The 15,138-nt window shown below is 39.8% G+C and overlaps 3 protein-coding genes across 8 annotated transcripts; 1 reads left to right on the top strand and 2 right to left on the bottom strand.

Annotated features, from left to right (window-relative positions):
* The first annotated feature begins 216 nt into the window (after positions 1 to 216).
* LOC110488207 (heat shock factor-binding protein 1) lies at positions 217 to 8,692 on the top strand. 2 transcript variants are annotated; one of them, XM_021560322.2, is made up of 4 exons: positions 217 to 367; positions 646 to 781; positions 870 to 936; positions 1,243 to 8,692. In XM_021560322.2, the coding sequence occupies exons 2-4, from the start codon at positions 737 to 739 to the stop codon at positions 1,335 to 1,337; spliced, it is 207 nt and encodes a 68-aa protein (XP_021415997.1). In that variant the 5' UTR covers positions 217 to 367; positions 646 to 736; the 3' UTR covers positions 1,338 to 8,692. The 2 variants fall into 2 exon arrangements, with proteins under 2 accessions (XP_021415997.1, XP_036826510.1); XM_036970615.1 differs by having other exon boundaries at positions 254 to 367; positions 638 to 781.
* On the bottom strand, positions 1,066 to 15,097 carry txn4a (Thioredoxin-like protein 4A). Of its 2 annotated transcripts, XR_005041277.1 has the most exons (5): positions 14,944 to 15,097; positions 14,495 to 14,673; positions 12,159 to 12,262; positions 8,906 to 9,172; positions 1,066 to 1,923 (listed from the first exon to the last, which is right to left on the bottom strand). XR_005041277.1 is itself a non-coding variant. In NM_001246325.1 (4 exon segments), coding segments are annotated over 3 exon segments (429 nt in total). In that variant the 5' UTR covers positions 14,648 to 14,673; positions 14,944 to 15,056; the 3' UTR covers positions 8,488 to 9,000.
* LOC118946452 (thioredoxin-like protein 4A) lies at positions 1,158 to 6,952 on the bottom strand. Of its 4 annotated transcripts, none has more exons than XM_036970611.1 (4): positions 5,028 to 6,952; positions 3,012 to 3,191; positions 2,801 to 2,904; positions 1,158 to 2,190 (listed from the first exon to the last, which is right to left on the bottom strand). In XM_036970611.1, the coding sequence occupies exons 2-4, from the start codon at positions 3,162 to 3,164 to the stop codon at positions 2,019 to 2,021; spliced, it is 429 nt and encodes a 142-aa protein (XP_036826506.1). In that variant the 5' UTR covers positions 3,165 to 3,191; positions 5,028 to 6,952; the 3' UTR covers positions 1,158 to 2,018. The 4 variants fall into 4 exon arrangements, with proteins under 4 accessions (XP_036826506.1, XP_036826509.1, XP_036826508.1 ...); XM_036970614.1 differs by lacking the exon at positions 5,028 to 6,952 and adding an exon at positions 4,464 to 4,732; XM_036970613.1 differs by lacking the exon at positions 5,028 to 6,952 and adding an exon at positions 3,807 to 4,353.
* Positions 15,098 to 15,138: the final 41 nt, after the last annotated feature.

Raw genomic sequence — 15,138 nt, forward strand, 5'->3', positions numbered from 1 at the left:
TATTTTATTCCATCATTATCATGATGAACAGTTGACATTCTGAGAATAAGGGATGATTGCAGTGAGTCCGGATTAAAACATTTTGCCGAGGTTACATAATCGTGATGACTGTAATCTGTTTGTCAGAAAACAACGTTCCAAATGGATGGTCTCTTACATAAAGAAATGGCATGGAGAGTCCCAAAGGATCTGATACCCATTGAGTTCAGTTCAACACAGAAAGGTGCATCATGGGTTAACTAGGTGTCAATGAGGGAAACGCCTACAGCTCAAAGCTAGAACATCTCGGGAAAAGTCAGAAAATTCAGCAACAGAAACTAATTGGAGTTTTAAATTATACAAACAGTAGCAGACATGTCGTGAAACAGTAAGTTCAGCCTACCGTTCTGTAGTCCATTCTTATAAAACTTAGTTTAAATTTGACTACCATTCGGTGCTATTTAACCACGCCTATTAGGATTACACAATGCCTTAAAAGTGTCTAAATTATACATGTCTTTCGTCTAAAAACATCTGATTGATCTGATTGTTAGCCTACTTAATGATTTATGAAAAAGGTATACACTATAGTTTTTATGGAGGCTACACACACTCTTTAGTAAAGTTCTCCGAAAGTATTGTTTCACACCCACTTTTGCATTTCAGTTGAAACTGTTGCCAAGAACGACCCGCAGCGTCAGGGACGCACAGCTTCAAAGACAAATCCCATTGATTTTGAAACGACAGCTGAATCAGGATGACGGAATCCAACTCAAAAGCTGCAAAAGAATTGACAGAAATTGTACGTTTATTTTCTGTATAGCTTTTTTCTTACGCTGATGGTAACATTGGTATCTGAGAAATAATCGTTTGTGTTGTCTCTCCCACAGATGGAAGCGACTATGCAGAATCTTCACAGTAAATTTCAAAGCATGTCTGACCAGATTGTTTCAAAAAATATCCTTTATCACACCCTACTATTAGCAACCGTTTTATTGAATTGAAGCTGCTATTGAAGAACGGTATCTAATAGCTACCAGTTGAGATTATAAACAGAAATCACGTATTCAAGCCAGACCAAATCTCAAAATTGCAGCTATTTTTTTAATCAGATTAAAAAGGCTTTATATGAAAGTCCTAATCTAGTGGATTTGAGAATAAAATATGAATTTAATTTATTTGCTCTATAAATAAATGTTTAATGTACAACCTAGACACAGTGTATAACTACATATATTTCAAGACTGCCCTTAACCAACCCACTGGATGACATGGGGACTCGAATTGATGACCTGGAGAAGAATGTTGCCGACCTCATGACCCAGGCTGGTATGGATGAGCAGCAGACTCCTAAGTGACCAAGCCATCAGGTTAACACATATCAGATCAGCTAACTTCACTTGATTTCTGAGGTTCCACTAAAGACAGATGTGGCATGACAAAAGGCCACACATAGGCAGGTTATTACTGATCTATTGTTATGTAACAGCCTATGGCATATGCTTTCTCATTTAACGGGATGTCATTTGTGGGGGATTTTACAATGTAAACACAATACATAGAAAAAACTATAATACAAAAGAATTCCAAGTCTTTCCTCGATCTTCCTGTCATCGCAGCACTACCCATAGCATTTCAGAAGAAACAAGTCACATATACATACAGATTAAACATATGGGCCAATTTTCCAGACCCAGATTAAGCCTAGTCCTACACTAAAAACACACTTTCAATGGAGATTCCTTATTGAGAAAGAAGCTAGTCCTTGACTTAATAATCAATCTGGGTCCAAGAATACAGGCTGTGAAGTGATAACTAAATGGCAATATAAAATATGAGCATAACATTTATTAAATCAAAGACACCAAATGGTTTTTATAACTGCTGTTGAAAAAAGATGACTTGGCTATAACATAAAAGAGAGCAGGACACCTCGATCTGAGCCTTTTTGTAGTCCAGCTGTCTAGAAAGTCTCATAATGAAAGGACAGATTTGCTCCCATTGGGCTTCACACAAAGCAATGGAAAGGGAAGAACCAATCAGTATCTGTATTTTGTGGAGTAGTCCTTAGGAGATACAACCAGACCTCGTCCTTTTCTCGCCCCTCGGTAAACGGTCTCAAAAATGTCAATCATCTCCTGCTTGTCCTCCATGGTCCAGTTGATCTTGTTGTTGTTACCAGTCCCCAGATCTATCATGATGTGCTTGTTCCTGGAAGAGTACAGAAAGAATATTTCAGTTTTCACAAAAAGAGGGCAGCAAAGATGGGAGCAGGCTGTCCACTGAAGCAGCTTGGAGCTGGTTGTATTAAAGACATGATCAGGAACCTGGGCGACTAGTATTTTTTAAACCTCACAATTTGGGTTGGATGTGTCAATGTGTAGCTCATACATGCAATAGATTTTTACATTTTAATAATTTAGCAGACACTCTCATCCTGAGTGACTTACAGTAGTGAGTGGATATGTTTTTGTACTTTTTCCATACTGTATAATCTAGGAGCAGAATTACTGTTTTTACCTCAATTAGCTACGAAATCCCTAGTTTGAAAGCCATTTCCACCTACATTTTACCCCACGTGGGCCAGCCCCCTAGCAATTTGAGTTCTAGCCAATGAGCTTCAGCCCCTCGTCAATTGAGTGACAGCTAACAGGATGCACACAGCAGAGAAATGACAGTGCATATACGCGACGTAGTAACGGGACAAAGAAATCCCAGCCAGCCAAACCCTCCTCCCTAACCCAATTGTGGTAAATATTTGCATCAAAACTAGAGATTGGTTTGAAATGGAGGTGCAACCTGATGACAACGTGAAACTCACCTGAAGAAGAACATGACGGTGCAAGGATCATACAACTCGTACATCTTGTTGAAGTCCGGCACCGCTGTGATGTCCACCAAATATATGACTGCAAAGTTTTTCACCTGTAGGGAAGAATAGTGATGTTTGTACAGTAAAAATAGCAACGTTCAGTTGTCTTCACAAATGTGAAATCCAAACATCAACAATGGTACAGTAAAATGCATATTACCTTTTCAGCTACGCTGTACAACACCTCGTTCATTTTCATACATGTTGGGTCCCAATCGTGTCCAAACCTAATGACCAGGGCTCTATCCTCCTCGGATAGAATGGCTTGGTCGACCTGCCAGCCGTTGTGGAGATGCGGCAGCATGTACGACATCTTGATGCTGCAGTGTTAACATGTATCCTGGGAGAGTAATGTTGGGAAGTAACACGTTTGGTTAGCTAGCTAGCTAATGTTATAGCGAAATACTTGATATCTGGGCTGGATCTTGTCAACAATGTTTACTAACGTAAGCTACATATACTGTGTACAACGTTGTTCTCAACAAAAAGTAACAAATGCCGCTAACAGAAGACCACTTTCTTTAGATATTAACTAAGATATTGATAATTAAAAATGATTAGCCTGGCTAGCTAGAAACATGGCTTAAATAGCTAGCATGCCTGTCTTGGTATTTGCTAGAAAGTGAGAGTTACATTTTTTATTTAACTAGGCAAGTCAATAAATAACAAATTCTTATTTACAATGACGGCTTACGCCGGCCAAACCCGGACGACGCTGGGCCAATTGTGCGCCGCCTATGGGACTCCCAATCGCGGCCGGTTGTGATACATCCTGGATGAATGGGCTCATTATATTTTGTAATGGAACAGCAGGGAGCAGGTCTCGAATCCTCGACCTTCTAGCCCGAAGTCCAGCGCGCTATCGAAAGTGCCGCAAAAGCATGCTCGTGCGGCAGAGTCGATTTCCGCGATTATAAACACAGGGTCGTTACACTATATGTTTTTAAACGCTTACCGTACGAAATGATATTAAGCGCCAAAGCCTTAACTAAACCAGACTGTTAGCTTGGGTCTATTCAGACTGTACTATCTTTGATCCGTTGTGTGTGAAAAGATTAACGAAATAAAAACAATTTCTGTTGTTTACGCCTGCGCATTGCGTCACTAAAAAGCGACAAAACGAACAGACGGTGCATAACATATCGCTAGCTGGCTAAACAGATAAGTATGCATCAGTCTTTTTTACAATAGCACACTTTGGTTAGAGACCACCTAACTCACAGATACTTTTCTTAAATATAAGTTACAGCAGGGAAATATTAATCCATAAGAAATCAATTATTCTGCACAATTCAGCAACAACGCATTAGTAGGCTCAAACCTTCAAGTCTAAATAAATGTTTTGTTTCGCAAGGACTGAACCCAAATAAAACCCAACAGGTATAGTACATACGAAAACTGACAATCAAGTGACACAGGAAGAAGGTGAAAAAATAACATAAATAAACAAATCCAGAGAGAAATTAGCATATTAAAATCAAGTTAAACACCAGGGGAGGTTGTTTTTTCCCCAAAAATAATATTTCACAAAATGACTCGACAAAAGAAACAAAACGCAACATAAGGGTGAGGAAAGCAAAGGTGAATGTTACCATTTCTTCGGGAAATGTACCTTTTCTAGTTTAGTCATATTTATCCTGATGAAGACAGTTTGGCTGTCAAAACGTTAAATTGCATCTGAGCTCCTAGTGTGCGGCTCTCCTTTTTCAATTATTTATTTTAGCTACCTTAGAAGTGCTTACTTTGGAGCCTGACTAACATCTATTGAGTAGCAATGTCCCATACATTGAATGGCCAAATAAATTGGAGGTATCTACAAATCAAGTGCTGAAGCCACATTATCCAAAAGAAAGGCTACATCTAATCGTTTTTCCTAAAATGAAAATGTTAATGATTCGATTCACCACGATTGAGCTGGATCCCAACTAAAATAATGGCAAAGTGAATCATTCGTTTCGTCAAAAGAATCGTTGAACTTTTTTTGAAGGATTCATATGATTCATTTAATCAAATTTGTATGGCTTTATTCGCGAGTGTCAGTGGAACGTTTTTTGGGACATGGCGAAAACATGAATTCATGCTATCAATCGCTAAACAAACTAGAGGGTACAATATATGTTTTGAATTGGCTACCTAGTTAGTTTATTTTATTTCATATTGTATAAACTAGGCCTACCTGCCACTGCAATGTCCCACTGTCTCTCTCTCCTTGAGCGACGGCCCACTCATCTCGCACACACGCAGGTGATGCTTGCAAACACTAAGTGTAATACCGATCCTGGATGATATGCTGATTATTTGATCAAAATAAATAACTGTCTCAATAAATTGCATTAACATAAATTATCATTGGAAAAGACACAATGTTCGCTCACCATTTAACATTCTTAGTTTTATTAAGCAAGTTTAAAAACATTGACGTTTCGGCCTTCAGAATAATCATAGAGGGAATGGGCATGCGGAAGACAATTAGGGAGAAAACTCTTCAGCTGGTGGTGCTGAGAGACGGTGTGGGTAGACCATACACGTTGGTACTCAGGGTGTGGTGTACTATGGTCAATGTCTCCACCTAGTGATGAAATACTGAAGTGGAACCAGTAAAAAGCCATTTGAAAACTGGGCAAGCTTTTTTCAAATACAGAAGGTGTAATTGATATACAACCATTACTATATAATACATATTGAATATGTTGGGTATTGAAAAAAATAAACAGTGCTAAGCAAAACTAGATATAGCAACAAATATCAAAAGATTAGGCAAATAGGTCTAACTGGTTTAGTTAGTGCACGACTAAGCTTCCTCCATGTGTGGCACTGGAACAACAAATAGATGGGGCCCTTCACAAAAGCATACTATAGTCCTCTCTAGGTTAAAACCTCTGGGAACTAAAATATCTAAGAAATGGATCCAGAACGTCTGTGACTTTCCAAAATAAAATAACTCACAAAGCAAGTGTCCTCGGTCTTTGAAATGGAGGGCCACTGGGCTGTTGGGGTCAGCACATCGAATGGCCGACACTTCGATTGCTCACATGGGCAACGAATCGCATAGATCACATTGCGAGAATTGAAATTGATGGTACTTTTGATTTTTATGTCTCGACCCAATCTGGGGTGCAAGAAACTTTTATACGTTTGGTGTACTGGCATTGCATACAATTGCCACATGTAGTTAGCAGGGGGAATAACGAGGAGACTGGTCTTGTTTGCGCTTTGGCTGGCGGCGGATCAGCCAGCTTTGTCTTTAGCTCTATGGTAAGCGGCCGCAGGAGGCTGTTGAAATGAACTAGCTAGTGCTGAATTTGAGTGTAAAATATGCCAATGTTTTTTTGTGATGCCTAGTAGTTCTGGACTTTATAGAGTGTAGGTAGTGACCAGTTGGATGGAATGTCTTATCTCTAGGGCTTGTGGGCTTACTCAGTAGTTGTGCTCTAGGAACATCAGTTCTGAGTGTGGAGGAAATTGTTTCTGTCAGTGTTCTTTCTGAATAGATCAGATGAGAGGAAGGTACCTGTTTTAGTGATGCATACATCCAGGAAGTCTAGTCCTCCCTCATCAAGTTCCATAGTGAAGCACAGGTGTCCTTTAATGAAATTATTCTGAAGGGTATTGAAGGCCGAAACATCAATCTTTTAAACTGGCTTAATAAAACACATTTTTAATGTAGAGAGAGTTGCGCCTTTTCCTTTCCAATGACTTCTAACATTTTTAAGTTGCACCTCGACACTATGATTGAGCATCCTCCATTACTTTTCCAGGTCTGGAAAACAATGATTTTCTTGACCGTATGAACGCTGTAAATACTATTCATGCAACATTTCATTTAGAGCTTAATTGAGTGCAACAATTAGGGCTGGCACAATTACCGTATAACTGTGTAACCAACGGTTATGAATAAAGACAATCAAAATCAAATCATTGTAACCGTAAACATTTTTTTACAAAAATTGTTGGAACCAACAGCTGATTTAAGACTGGACAGCAGGGCAGTCTGTGGCAATTAGACTGGTAAACTCTTGGGTACCCTCGCAATGGCTACTTGGTTTTGTGATGCAATAATTTCCATTGTAGTGTAAAATGTTCATTAAAATTATGTTAACTGATGTGCCATGGAATGGAATGTATTTTTTGAACTGTCAGTGGAGTTAAAATAAATCAGATGGATACACTTCCTGCTTTTACTTCGTGCAATGGCTGCTAGTCCAACCATTATGCCATCACTAGCTACGTTTCAATGAATTTTTCCAGTGATTTGTCAACATTTTAAAAGTTAGCATAGAAAATAGATACAATTGCCTACTGTGAGATTCCATTGAACAATTGTGTCGATAAAAACAGCTGGACTCAATGACATCACACCAACAAATAAAACGTTGTTGCAAAATATAAATATTTTTTTATATCCTTTTAGGCAAATTCTGCATTAATAAATTAGCTACAGTCTGTATGCCCTCCCACATACAGTATCTGTTTCATGTCTCCGGTATCCAGTGAAAGCCAGAATCAATTCATATGCCAATTTGCCATAATTATCATGTGCGAACAAATCGCCACGGTGAAATCTGCACTCCTGTAGATCTGAAATAATTGGATGGTGAAAATTGCATCCACTCAAGCAAGGTGAAGAAGCAATTCAGGCATTCTTGAACTGCAAATAAACATTTTTATATTGAAACTTCACAAGCAGTAGGCATTTAGAATGTACATGGCGGCACCCCACGGGAGGTAAATCATTGGATCCGATTCCATACAATCTATGAGGACTGCAACCATACATTATTTATGCCCAAGTCATGTTTTTACTTCCATCTGGTTATTTAGCTCACAGTCACCCTGTTAACATATAGGTTATGGATTTCGTACAGAAAAAGTGTTTGCAAATGCAACTGGGGCCATGACATTAAGTGCCTCGCGTACCTTCAACATTATTCTGCAATCAATTATTCTAAAGAAAAAAAAAACACTGGTTTCCATCATAATTTGTCACAATAAGGAAAGTGATAAGGAACTGATACATTTTTTGTTGTCGATCTTTCGAAATTGTATTCTTTATCGGCTGTTCCCATTACACGTAACAATTTTTGTTTCTGCAGCATTGCTTTTGTTGAATAAACCCGAGTCAATGGAAACCTGCCTATAGACATGAATGCGGACGTCAGTTATATTCATTATATTTTATTGGCAGCACATGCAGTCAGGAGCGGCGGGGAGGAGAAAATGTACATCAATATATTGTTTTGTTATTCAAACGGTTATTACGGTGACCGTGGTCATTTGGCTGGCCAATTACCATTATCCAAAATTCTATGACTGTCACAGGCCTAGCAACAATAGGAAGCCTATCGTCTCACAGCCAATAGGCTATATTAATGAACATACAGCTACTGTAATTACGCAGCACAGTCATTTCACATTTGCCAAAACGCAATTTGCGGGAAAACACCGTTCTAAAAGCGAACCTGATGCAAGCGGTTTATGTGACAGATGACAATCCCTGTTAGAAATTTAGAAAGAGGGGAAATATGAAGATGCAACAACTAGGATAAGGGTTGCTATTATGACTAGGATTGTGGTTTTAGTTTGTGGACAACGAAATAAAGTTAATATGAAAAACAAAACAACAAGAGAGAAATGCTGGTTTCAATGAGTAAGCCTTTATAAAATAATTCCAATGGTCGGATTTTGGCACGGCTACTTTTAAGCAATGCAAGACATGCCTCATAATATCAGGTAAAACATCCAGTTTTACAAAAATTAAGTATATGTTTTAAACATGCAAACTGACTGCAGCTCAGAGGGGTGGTGGGTGATGCCCTGTCTTGAAAAAAAAAAAAAAAAAAACACATTCAATGGAGATTTTTCATTGATAATTATTTTTAATAAAGGACTAGCCTTATTCTAGGAAACTGGCCTATGAAGTGATATCAAATATGAACATGACATTTATTAAATCAAATAACTAAATGGTGGTTTTCATAACTGCTGTTGAAAAAATATGACATGGCTGTAACATGATTTAAAAAAAAAAAAAAAGAGCAGGACACCTCAATCAGCCTTTTTGTAGTCCAGCTGTCTAGAAAGTCTCATAATGAAAGGACAGATTTGCTCCCATTGGGCTTCACACAAAGCAATGGAAAGGGAAGAACCAATCAGTATCTGTATTTTGTGGAGTAGTCCTTAGGAGATACGACCAGACCTCGTCCTTTTCTCGCCCCTCGGTAAACGGTCTCAACAATGTCAATCATCTCCTGCTTGTCCTCCATGGTCCAGTTGATCTTGTTGTTGTTACCAGTCCCCAGATCTATCATGATGTGCTTGTTCCTGGAACAGTGCAGAGGAAAAGGGATATGTTTCACAGAGTCATGCAGGACTAAAAGAGGGGAGTTCTCAGTCAACTGAAGTAGCATGGGGCAGTTGTTTTCGCATCCCTTAGACAACTTAATTAATCATTGAATTTATTAATAAGCCGGGTCTAAGGGCAATCCATAGCAACAGCTTGCGAGATTTCGCCCGACCCTTTGCTGTACCTGTTGAGCAGCATGTGTCCCGTGTTGGATGGTATTCATAATTGGTAGATGGTTTTGATGGAAAAGCAATTGTTTGTATTGCCAAGCAGTGCCCAAGAAAGTATTAAATCCAATTGTTTGATGCTACCACCCACTCAAATCTAGCTGCAATATACATTGATGTTATTTTGTTGACCAGTACGTGGCAGCACTGTGCCCATTTTGTGTGGCTACTGCATGTGAACCACAGACAGGAAGTGGCATGACTGCGAACAGTCTGTTTACTTGTCTAAAGGCGAAAGCATGCCATCCGTGTGCAGTCACAGATGGAACAATGAGCCAGATATATATATATACACACACACACTGCTCAAAAAAATAAAGGGAACACTTAAACAACACAATGTAACTCCAAGTCAATCACACTTCTGTGAAATCAAACTGTCCATTTAGGAAGCAACACTGATTGACAATAAATTTCACATGCTGTTGTGCAAATGGAATAGACAACAGGTGGAAATTATAGGCAATTAACAAGAAACCCCCAATAAAGCAGTGGTTCTGCAGGTGGTGGCCACAGACCACTTCTCAGTTCCTATGCTTCCTGGCTGATGTTTTGGTCACTTTTGAATGCTGGCGGTGCTTTCACTCTAGTGGTAGCATGAGACGGAGTCTACAACCCACACAAGTGGCTCAGGTAGTGCAGCTTATCCAGGATGGAACATCAATGCGAGCTGTGGCAAGAAGGTTTGCTGTGTGTCAGCGTAGTGTCCAGAGCATGGAGGCGCTACCAGGAGACAGGACAGTACATCAGGAGACGTGGAGGAGGCCGTAGGAGGGCAACAACCCAGCAGCAGGATCGCTACTTCCGCCTTTGTGAAAGGAGGAGCACTGCCAGAGCCCTGCAAAATGACCTCCAGCAGGCCACAAATGTACATGTGTCTGCTCAAACGGTCAGAAACAGACTCCATGAGGGTGGTATGAGGGCCCGACGTCCACAGGTGGGGGTTGTGCTTACAGCCCAACACCGTGCAGGACGTTTTGGCATTTGCCAGAGAACACCAAGAATGTCAAATTCGCCACTGGCGCCCTGTGCTCTTCACAGATGAAAGCAGGTTCACACTGAGCACGTGACAGAGTCTGGAGACGCCGTAGAGAACGTTCTGCTGCCTGCAACATCCTCCAGCATGACCGGTTTGGCGGTGGGTCAGTCATGGTGTGGGGTGGAATTTCTTTGGGGGGCCGCACATCCCTCCATGTGCTCGCCAGAGGTAACCTGACTGCCATTAGGTACCGAGATGAGATCCTCAGACCCCTTGTGAGACCATATGCTGGTGTGGTTGGCCCTGGGTTCCTCCTAATGCAACACAATGCTAGACCTCATGTGGCTGGAGTGTGTCAGCAGTTCCTGCAAGAGGAAGGCATTGATGCTATGGACTGGCCCGCCCGTTCCCCAGACCTGAATCCAATTGAGCAGATCTGGGACATCATGTCTCGCTCCATCCACAGACTGTCCAGGAGTTGGCGGATGCTTTAGTCCAGGTCTGGGAGGAGATCCCTCAGGAGACCATCTGCCACCTCATCAGGAGCATGCCCAGGCAGGCGTTGTAGGGAGGTCATACAGGCATGTGGAGGCCACACACACACACACTACTGAGCCTCATTTTGACTTGTTTTAAGAACATTACATCAAAGTTGGATCAGCCTGTAGTGTGGTTTTCCACTTTAATTTTGAGTGCGACTCCAAATCCAGACCTCCATGGGTTGATAAATTTGATTTACATTGATAATTTTTGTGTGATTTTGAAGTCAGCACATTCAACTATGTAAAGAAAAAAGTATTTAATAAGAATATTTCATTCATTCAGATCTAGGATGTGTTATTTTAGTGTTCCCTTTATTTTTTTGAGCAGTAATTATATATATATATATATATATATATATATCTCTTCTTGGCATTTCCATTCACTACCAAATACAGTAATGAGAGGAAGCACTGACTGGCAATAGGAAAATATGGAATGAGATGGATTTTGGCAGACATTTTGCAAATTCTTTAATTGATGAAACATTTGAGCTCAAACAGTTTTTGGTTCCCAAAACTAGAATGTTAGAAACAGAGTGGACTACATTTGGTAAACTTTACCAATTGCCAAAGTTTAATTTTTTGTTTTTGTTTAGGAGTGCAAGGGCAAATTGAGTTATTGCACACGTGCACTTCAGGGTAGGTGTTGCCTACCGGAAATGTGCAAATACATGCTAGAACATGCCAATAGGATCTCGCTAGCTGGTGCTTGGCTCTGCCGCTCTTCTGCCCACTATGACTCATTTGTTCCCATTGGAAATGACAGGCTGTGGTCTATCTTGGGTTAGTTCAAAAAAAATATTTGGCACAGTTGTGGAATGCTTCTGAAAATAGATTGGATTTAATACCCTCTTGGGCACTGCTTGGCGATGCAAACAATACGTTTTCCATCAGAAATGTCTACTGATTAAAAATACCGTCCAACACAGGAAACATACTGCTAAAACAAGTAGTCATTGGCCGAATACTAATCTCACATGCTTCTCCTATGGTACGCCATAAGGCGGAACACGTTACTGTACTGTTAAACTGTACTTCCTGTATACATGACGCCAAGCTTCGTAGGGCTAAGCATCCGTTTTCACAGCTAGCCTATATGGTATGAGAGCCTGTATTTGCTACACCCATTTTTGTTGAACATTTGCAACAATTTAGCAAGTCAAAAATAGATTGGTTTACAGGGCTAGGTCAGACATGACGACAACGTGAAACTCACCTGAAGAAGAACATGACGGTGCAAGGATCATACAACTCGTACATCTTGTTGAAGTCCGGCACCTCTGTGATGTCCACCAAATAGATGACTGCAAAGTTCTTCACCTGTAGGATGGGATAGTGATGTTTGTACTGTAAAAATCACAACTTTCAATGAAATGTCTCCACAAATAGAACTGTGGCAGTCACGAAATTGTCAGCTGGTGTTTGTCAAGCAACTACCTGTCAGTCTCACGGTAATTGACCATTAATTAACAAACATTTAGCATCTCCTGGTTTCCACAAGCAACTGATGCAGACCTTTGGAACATCTACAATTGAAAATGTATAATACATCTGTGTAATATAGTCTACACCTTCACAATAAATCCATAATTTATTTTAGACAGGTCTAAAGAAGCATGATATGAAGGAGATGTCTATTTCAGAAGAACAGAATAGCATACTCTGAGTTGTCTTTATGTTAGGTCCTGATCTGGCTATGCCAAATGGCTGTGGGCTACACTAGTTCATTTAACAGACAAGATTTGCTTAAAATACGGTACCATTATTTTATAGTATGAAGAATACAATTGAACAAAGCTGAATAAAATAGAAAGGATATTTTCACCAAATGATTTGAGGGAGTGCCACAAGCAGCTATTCTGTGTTGAGCGGTTAACAAAATAGGTACTCCTATACGCTTAATTTAGTTATTAATTTAACTTTAGTTCTACAAATGTTGGGCTATATGTTTTTATTTTTAATACATTGTAAGGCTGCATGATGTGACTAATGATGTGACTAAAGATGATTTGGAAAAAAAGGTCACTTGAAAAGGCATGAGCTCTGCTTTGTTTTTTTGCATAGGCTGTACACGCTTCAGTCTCATTCACAATTTGACAAGCACTTGATAATGCCTCACATTTCCAACGCACCCCTCACTCATGACTCTCCATCACATGGGTATTTCTCACAGGCTATAAGTGATAACAGTAACACATCGGTAACGCAACTGTGCGTGTCCTTATCCAGTTCTGAAGTGCATATTGAAAATATTGGATGAACTGTTCACATTTAGTTTGTCAGCCAACAAGATGAGTAGGCCTAACAAACACCAAAAGCACAAGCCTATGTCAATCTACTAACCCCAAGAGCACATAAATAGACATATTCTATGCTAAAAATAAATATTTCAAACATAGTCTGGGACAGTTGTGGGATGCGATAGATCCCAAATTAATACAACCACTAGCATAAAATATTGTTTTACGCAAATGTGGCTGATGCAACAGATCAGAACGTTTAGCCTAAAATGCTAATAGGCTATTTCTTCACATTTTAAGCTCAGCAATGCACACACGACTATAAGGCTATAAACGCAAATGTTCCATTAGCGGGAAAAAAATTAAAAGTGACCGCAAACGTGATTATGCATGTAATTATTTTATTATAAAAAGGTGCAATTCTATGGTGAAAATGATCTTCCCAAACTGGAAACTCACGCGGCGCTTATTTATGCCAGTTAGGCTCTACACCCCTTGTAAAGCGGGTTCATGTGCTTAATTTTAAGAAGTGATTTGGCCACTTTAGTTTTGTACAAACCTTATCAAAACATATAGCCAAACTATGGGCTAGGCTACATGAGGTGTGCGACTGATTCGAAAAAGTGACCCCCAAACAGGCATTGTTTGTTGCCTTACGCTGGGCATCATTCACAAGTGAAAATATATAATTCACAAGTGATAGGCTAATAGTCAAAAATCGAACTATTCTTGATTTTAATCTGGTCTTTACATATACTAAATCATGTGTGAAATTTGTTTTGATTTAGAATGGACCATTATAATGCACCTGTCTCGAAACATCCATGCACTTAAATAGCAAATGGAGGACGCTTTTCCCGTGGTTCATTTTCATGCCAGCCAGGTAGGCTATACTCCTGTTGTAAATATAAGCAATGTGCTTAATATTAGAACAGTTGAGAAATAAATATAGGAGGCCTAGCCTATAGAAAGCTGACGTGCGCCTCTTTTTAAAAGGCCATCAGACGTTCTCCTGCAATTGCATAGCCTATAGAAATGTTGTGCATCATGGCTCTCATTACTTGTTTGATTAGATTTTCAATTACATTGTCAGTGATTAGAGGGACAAGAGTACTGAATAGCAAGCAGTTAGCACGTTTGGAAGGCTACTAATGACCATCAGCAGCATCAGATCTTGGAAAAGCCTGATTACCGTGACTAAATGGTCACGTGAAATTTGATTGCCTGTGTCGCGATAATACGGTCACGCAACAGCCCTATTCACAAATCTGAAATACAAACGGCAACAATGGTATAATAACATACATCTTACCTTTTCAGCTATACTGTACAATACTTCGTCCATTTTCATACATGTTGGGTCCCAATCGTGTCCAAACCTAATGACCAGGGCTCTGTCCTCCTCGGATAGAATGGCTTGGTCGACCTGCCAGCCGTTGTGGAGATGCGGTAGCATGTACGACATCTTGACGCTGCAGTGTCAACACGTATCTTGGGAAAGTATAATAAGATTAAATGTTGGGAGTCACGTTTGTTTACGACTTGTTACAACTGTTTTTCAGAGCTACATGTTGTTACTATCTCGAACAGCAGAAACCCCGTTTCTTTAGATATAAATTAGAAGCCCAGCTACTAACTAGCTAGCTGGCTAGATAGCTAAGCTAGCATGGCTGGTTTGGACATATACAGAAAGTCAAAGTTGAAAGACCTCAACTAATATTAAATAATATAAAATGTGATTTGGTTTCAAAACACACTTACCGTATGAAATTCTCAAACTCCAAAGCCTTAAACTGAGACAAACGGGAAGCCTGGGTCTGTAGTGAAAAGACGAAGACCAGGAAAACGTCGTCTGTTTACTGTCGCGCACTGTCACTTATAAAGCGACAATAAAAACGGACGCATACCAATCGCGTCAATATGTCTGCCACTAGCTCAATGCACTGGTTACACAAA

Source organism: Oncorhynchus mykiss, chromosome 32 (assembly GCF_013265735.2).
Source record: "Oncorhynchus mykiss isolate Arlee chromosome 32, USDA_OmykA_1.1, whole genome shotgun sequence".
Classification (NCBI taxonomy): Eukaryota; Metazoa; Chordata; class Actinopteri; order Salmoniformes; family Salmonidae; genus Oncorhynchus; species Oncorhynchus mykiss.